Below are 7,500 nucleotides of genomic sequence, written 5' to 3'. Positions count from 1 at the left end.
AAATGAGGGAGTCCGACAGTAAATCAGGGAGTATTTGATTCCAGACTCGGACCGTTAATTTTGCACCCTGATGTGCAAAGAACAGGTGACACCTGTGCTCTATGTCATACAGCTCACAAGGTTGCCAAGATGCCAAGATAGGTGTACGTACCAGCTCCATAACTTGACAATTCCACATGGACAAAAGCTGCAGCCCCTTCAGTGCCAATTCAAACATCTCCTTATTTTCTGCCTGTGTTCTAGCTGCTTCCTTTTGTGACGTGGTCACCTAGATTTAACCAATGCAAATTACAGGAGAATGTTAATTCAGCTTTCAGTATTATTTCCCATCAACTATCTGTCATTAACAAGAAATAAATATAAACTTCTAATACTATTTTATTGGCATGTCCTGGTAATTGACTAACACGATTGTTTGTGATGTCTCGTGTTGTGTGGATGATGTAACATGTGCTTTTGATTTCAAGTTCAAAGAGGGTACGCATTACATTAAATCACTGAAGTGACATTATACTGAATGTCATAACGACATCAGTGTATGCCCATGGTTGGGGACTCACCTCATTGCTGTGCTTGGCCAGTTCGCTAATGAACTTTATGTGTTCCTCTCGTATCGACACGAGCTGCTCGACCAGATTGTACTGAGCGCTGGTAGAATTTGCAATCATGCACAGCGGCCATCTTGAAGCATCGAAATGAGAGCTGTTCTTGATGTAGAGGAATGGTGCAATCTGCATGTCTCCGAACAACGGCACGACCTCCAATTGCTGTTCGTGAACAACACGGTTCAATTAATCACCTGCCAACGAATCTATTATAACTAAAAAAATTACTTCATGAATACATTTATATAGTCACTTGGTTAAATTAACCTGCTAAGATTAAATTAATGTACTCAACCGTGTGGCATATGTATAACATGAACCAAAAATACCAATAAGTTCTCTTTGAGACTAACATGACAAAACAATTTTACTAGAAAACCATGAATAACTAATTGTTTATGTTGTTTCCTGCTCTAAAATAATTACCAGTTAGATTAGAATTTAGTTTGAGAGTATTTCTGTTGAGATTTCAACACTACAGTTCGAATAAGAAAGCACATAATGATGAAAACCAAACGTAACCGTATCTCACACGTACCTTGAAAATTTTATCCATTCTTTGGATGTTAATTTTTCGTTTTTGGTCTAGCTTGTAAACGTTACTTGTTTCGCTGTCCATCAGGTAAAGCCCAAATCCCATGACCTACATTACACAATACATACATGTAAAGACAAGTTTCTGTACATTGAACAAGCAGACACATGCACATAAACATACTTATCTGAACCCCTGCTGCAATTCAAATATTGCTAAAACACCACGAATTTGGCTTTTCCCATTTAACAACATCTACTGCATTATTACCAATAAAAGCGTAGGTGTTTCTTAGACCGTAATTACAGAAGACCGAGAATTTTGTGCCAGCTCCGTCTATGACGATGCTGATTCGCAGTGTGTTGAGTGAGCGATGCCTTGACTACTAACCTTCACCAGCATGTGCTTCTCGTGAGGAGTCATGTACATCTTGCTATCGTACATCTGCACACAGATGGACACCACCTCTGACAGCAAGTCTTCATAACCTGCAAGCATGCACATTAAGGTGTACAATTATCAATACAAAGGCATAAGCAGTTCAACCAGATCCGTCACCCGGATGTTTTCATCGCCAACTTCCCAAACGCGAAATATGCGTCAATTAATTACAGATGTAGTACTTATGCAAACAACAAACAACGAAGTGGGCACTGTAAGATAATATTACTGTTACATGTTTAATTTACTGCCTACATGCACCAATACCAGTGTCCAGCAATCTCTCATCATTCAAATTCAGAAAATGGTAGTGGGGATAATGTATGTAGTTTGATGTTATCTATCCCTTGTGGTTCAGTAGTAATTTAAGAGCTGGAATCGTGGGAACTACTGTATACGCTGTATATTTCGCGGTGGTTTAATTTTCGCGAATTTCGCGAACGCGTCCCCGACCGCGAAAATAACAACACGCTGTTCTTCACTGATTCGGGTATTCACCGACCGCGAAATTAACAACTCGCGAAATTGTCCGTCAAAGTCTGAATTCGCGAAAATATCTGTACGCAAAAAATAAGGCGTATAGAGTATATGTCAGCATCTCTGGGATTATCAGAATTGCACGTTGCTGCACTGAGTGAGGTAACAGCAATCGAATAACACACCTGGTATTCCCTCCAAATTCTCCTTCAGCGTCAGCCGGATCTTGTTCTGTGTAGCCAGAAACATCGACAGATTTTGGGATTCCTGCAATGCCTGTGAATCTGCCATCACCTTTAGAAACTGGGCAGCCCTGAAATAGTAACTCATATATCGCTACTGTGCAAAACACAAAACACTCTACTTACAGGATATCAAAGGCAAAGTTTGGCCAATAAAAATAGCGACATATAGAACACCCAAGTCTTAGGTAGTGTGATAGAAACATGTTCTGCTACAGTCACGGGCTAAACTTTGGGCTAATTGAATTTTTAAATTTCCCTGACATTTTAAAGAAAATCAAAAGAAGGGAAAAGAGAGAGAGAATACAACTTTCGGACAAGTGACAGCCCTGCGAAGATGAGGAAGAGAGCGAGGAAGAGGTGGAGAGAGAGAATGAGAGGGGAGAGAAGGAGAGGATGAGAAGGAGATAGGAGGGAAGGGGAGAGAGTGGGAGGAGAAGAGAGAAAGAGAGAGTATGACTAAGGGAGGCCACAGGAGAAAGCACGACAGAGGGAGAGGGAACGGGAGAGATAGGATAGGAGAAAGGTAGGCCACGTCAGATAGCTGAATAGAAGGAGGCAAAAGAGAGAGAGAAAGGAATAGGGCAATGTAAAAACAAGAAGAAGGGAGGAAAGCATTGGAGAGGGAAAAAGAGGTCGAGAAGAAGATGGGAAGAAGATGAAGAGGAACAGGGAGAGATGGTGAGAAGAAGACAAGGGAGAGCGAGACGCTGGACCGCTGCGCGCCGCGCGATCTTCCGCACCTTCTGTATGTGGAGTAGTCGTTCTTGACGCTCGCCTTCATGTTCTTCAGCTCGTCGAGCACGGCGAACATGTTGATGAACTTGCCGAGCGTGAGCAGGTACGCCTCCGACACAAAGTCCTTCTTCTTCTCGCTATGACAGAGCCGCCTCACCTCCCCGCAGAACCTCTCTATCGCCTTCCTCTGCAACAGCCGCGTTTGAGGTCAACTCAACTCACATCCAGTGGGAAATCCACTGGATACATCACCCCTTACTTTATAAGCTACGAATATGTAGCCGACCCGAAACTTAGTCGATTACATGTGAAAGGCCCTATCCGCTGTTGATATCGGGGTACACAGCATTTGACAATACTCTGTGCAATGAAGTGAGAAATATATTAATACACGTGAAAAGTGGTCACATGAATGACATTTATGTTGTTTGCTTCTTTCTAATCTATTTTCTATTTGCCCTAATAAATATTTGCATTATATATTTTTTCTGGATAACTATGATGTGCAAAGATGCTGCTTACTTGAAAATACATGAAGTTCATTAGTTTGTTCACTTCAGGAGCCAACACTTCAACAGTCTTCTCATAGATTTCCTTTCTATTTGGTTGCTCGTTCGATTTTGGCTGAAATAAATAATTTCCAATTTCCAGCGGCAGTTCTCCTAATATCTAAAATGTAAAATCTGCATTTAATAGTTATGCAATTATATTTTTATGCATATCTACCAGAAAATTACAGAGAAACGTGCTGTGGTGTCACGTTACATGGTACATTCTAATTCAAAGCTGAAAAATCTTGCAATCACTAATAATTACTGCAGCGATTTTTACACTTACCTATATGGTATATATAATACTCCACTCACCTGTGGTATCGCTCGAGAGCAGCATCTCCATGTGTATAACATCACGGCATGCTCTTCTCCCTCCGCTAGCAACTCATTCTACATGAAGAATTATAAAAGGGTTCATGGTAAATCTCAGCGTTAACAGTAATTCAGTTATTTTGCTTGGAAAGCTGAATTGATACGCAGTCGGGACTGCACCACAGCGACGAGATTTGTCTATTTGTCCCATTCATCAGGCCCACGTTAGGAAAACGTTTGAATAAATGATGGCTAGAATAGATAGTGATGAATAGATGATACTTTCTCCCAGAATTTGAGAGTATATTATGATAGTACATTCATAAATAATAGCATATACCTACAAAGTTCTATAATTACGCATTCACGTTTGTCATAAAACAACATTCAATTTCGAAATCTTCATTTTTGGGTGCTGACATGACACCTGCAATCATGCTGCCACCCCGAAAAAGTTGCGAATTTGCCAACTTATTTTGCACGTTACAGAGCGAGGGCTAATCACAAAAGTGCAATTATATTTATACCTAAATGCTATTTAATGGAACGATATTCATTTTAGGACAAATTCATCCATATTATAACTGAAACTAAGTGTCATTTATAAGATACTGCAATCATTCTGCCCCTAAATTAATAAATAAGAAACACCCTCAGTCTGTAGCCTGCAGCCGAAATGTTGCTTTGCGCAACTTTTCAGTGGATGCACTGCCAGTGGCGCCACCGTCGTTGTAAGCAACGATATAGCCGTCAGTTTTAAAATATATAAAAAATATTTCTAATTAATATTAAACCATAAAACTTTTTCTGTAGCGTAATGTAAACCAATTTTAGCAGAAAATATATGAAGAACCTAGAGTAATGTATCCCTTTAAATCATATCTAGCACGCGTATTTGGAACCCACTTCTTCCATCTGCGACATATAACACTGAAGTCATCAATCATGCACCCACCAGGCTGGAGGAAAAAATAGCACATGCGAAACATTCATAATACGGGCAATCTTATCTTATCGAATGATAGTTTGTTGCAGGCTCTGACATGTTATAAGTACACAGTAACACTCGTCAAAATATTGTGTCCTGCTCCTATTTGCCTCAATAATCATTATCACGAGGATCGATATCGCTCATAATAATAATGAGATTGAATTCCCTACAATCGTCACAATCACGTGCACCAACATCCAACAATTATCGTACCCACGTACCTTCTTTTTTTACAACCATAATAAACACGTGCACGAAAATCGCTGCAATGAATCATATCATAAATGCACACGAATTTGCTACTGCTGCTGGAATCCAGTGCCAGCGTGTGGTGATTTTCGAATGTGTTAGTGTTTGACGTTCACCCACCAGGTTGGCGTGCACGGTAGCCTCCTCAATGTACTTCGCCACGCCCGTCACGAATGCGTTTCTATCTTCGAAGTTTGTGTCGAAGTTTGCGTGGTAGACGATGGAGCACGGCTGCGACTCGATACACGGCTGCTGGTCAGGCAGTGGGAGCTCATCCAGCACGTCGACATTGGACAGGGCATCGGCGAGGGTTACCTTCTCCGTCGCCATGGCTGAACTCTGCGACAACGATGAAATTCATTAGATCGCAGGCTACACGGATATTAAAAGTTTATACAAACCAAGAAAAAATATCTTCGCGAGTTAACAAAATTGGTGTTTAGCGAGAGCGTGCATGCATTTCCTAATTTAATAACATAAACAATCGTTGCAGGGCCGCTATGTTAGCAAACCTAACACTGACACAATATGAGTACCATGGCCATATGTAAAGATGCACAACCACAGAACAAAAGGGGGAAGAGATTATTGACAATTCATTAGTCACAAACCTTACCATTTACATACATTGACATTGTTGATGAGTACTGTCTACTGGGTAGTATTAGTAACTTTAAACTTACAACTACAACTACAAGTTACAGTCAAAAGCACTTGGAACGTCTCAAAAAAAAAAATGTAAACACGAAATGTATTTTTAATACTACCAAATTCTTAATGTATCTCTACTCTATTTCGCCTATTATTGCCGATAACTTGCTGTAAATGCCGTTCAAATGCTCATCTGCAACACACAAGTACACCGCACGCCCGCCCTGTGCACAAACAACATGAGTAAGAGAGCAGGTAGGAAAGCGTGATAGCAAAATTCGCTCGACGCTCGCTTCATTTCACACCTTCACAGCACGAATACACATCCAACAGCTTCCATCTTGGTATCTATGTCTAGCTAAATGTTCACTTGTTCGAATTATAACTCTGGCCTTTGCAGGGCCTGACATTAAGGACTGCCCGATTGCCCGGGGCAAGTGGAATGGACGTTCGGGCAAGTGCAACGTGGGTCTAACTTGCCCGATCGGGCAACTGTAGCACATAGGCACGTGAAACAGTGTTTTACGGCTAGCGCAAATAGTGGAGTGTCAGTCTGTCTACGAGCGAGGATCGATTGTTTATAGTACAATGTGACCCACGAGTGCGAAGCGCGAAGTCTCTTGCGGCCGGGGTCCAGGGCCTGCGTAAGGGGCCTGGATGCTGCTCAGGGGGTTTGAGAAAGCGGCCCGCGAGGCACGCGTGTATAGCTATGCACATCGACGCTGGCTGCTGGCAGGGGCTGCATTGATTGGGGGGGAGGGGCACGATTGTTTCAGCATGGTACTAATCACTACTAAAATGTAGGGGGTGGGCATGATTGCTGGACAATGAGAGAGCGACAGCAAAACTCTTTCCTGGAATTGAGGAAAAAGCTACAATCGGGAATGACACACGCGTGTGCCGGCACGCAAAAATAAACGTGTGAATTTCATTACGATTTTCCATGGATTACCGTTCTATAATCCTACGGGTCGTTGGTCCTACGGATCTACATAGGCACGCCCGTAGGCACACCCGCACACACGCACACACACACACGCACGCACGCACGCACGCACGCACGCACGCACGCACGCACACACACACACACACACACACACACACATAGGCACGCACGCAGGCACACGCAAGCACGCACGCAGGCACACACGCACGCACACCCAGGCACGCGTACAGGCACGCGCGCATGAATCAGAGCATGTCACTTAGTCAAGTGGTTGTCAATGATGGCCTAGCAGGTGATGCTTTTCAAGTTTGGCCTCAAGGTAAAAAATATGAACAGAAGAGAAAATGGGTTAAACTACACATAATACAATATCGAATTTTCGGGCAAGTGAGATTGACATTCGGGCAAGTGAAAATTCAACCCAACTTGCCCAAATGGGCAAGTGGGTTGAAAAATTAATGTCAGTCCCTGCTTTGTTCTTACCTACTCCCGCCAGAGATATCTCGTGAAATCCTGCAGGAAATGTTCTCTTCGTGAAAATGTAAAGAGAGTGTAAAGAGGACGTATCATCCGAAAATCACTAACGGCGCTACTTTTGATTGATCACTGTAGTCGTGTGTGTGTGTGACGTCATGCCCGCGCGCATTATGCTTGGCTTGGCGGGCCTCGAAACAGAGGCTCGGAAGTCGGCAGCAGCTCATCCCGGCATGCAATGGGCCGCCATTACTCGTGTATAAACAGACATCTCGTCCTCTTTAC

General features: G+C 42.6%; 1 protein-coding gene across 1 annotated transcript in view; it reads right to left on the bottom strand.

Annotated features, from left to right (window-relative positions):
* Positions 1-7,500, bottom strand: part of LOC106812381 (cytoplasmic FMR1-interacting protein 1-like) — a 40,182-nt gene that overhangs the window by 28,772 nt on the left and 3,910 nt on the right. The window contains 9 exon segments of the mRNA XM_014816252.1: positions 152-268; positions 561-767; positions 1,144-1,248; positions 1,531-1,628; positions 2,244-2,371; positions 3,044-3,225; positions 3,561-3,662; positions 3,905-3,982; positions 5,265-5,483. Coding sequence (XP_014671738.1) covers positions 152-268; positions 561-767; positions 1,144-1,248; positions 1,531-1,628; positions 2,244-2,371; positions 3,044-3,225; positions 3,561-3,662; positions 3,905-3,982; positions 5,265-5,474 — 1,227 coding nt within the window. The 5' untranslated portion in view covers positions 5,475-5,483.

Source organism: Priapulus caudatus, unplaced genomic scaffold, assembly GCF_000485595.1.
Source record: "Priapulus caudatus unplaced genomic scaffold, Priapulus_caudatus-5.0.1 Scaffold21, whole genome shotgun sequence".
Lineage (NCBI taxonomy): Eukaryota > Metazoa > Priapulida > Priapulimorpha > Priapulimorphida > Priapulidae > Priapulus > Priapulus caudatus.
The sequence above is the reverse complement of the archived record's forward strand: the minus strand, read 5'-3'. Positions and strand labels throughout refer to the sequence as shown.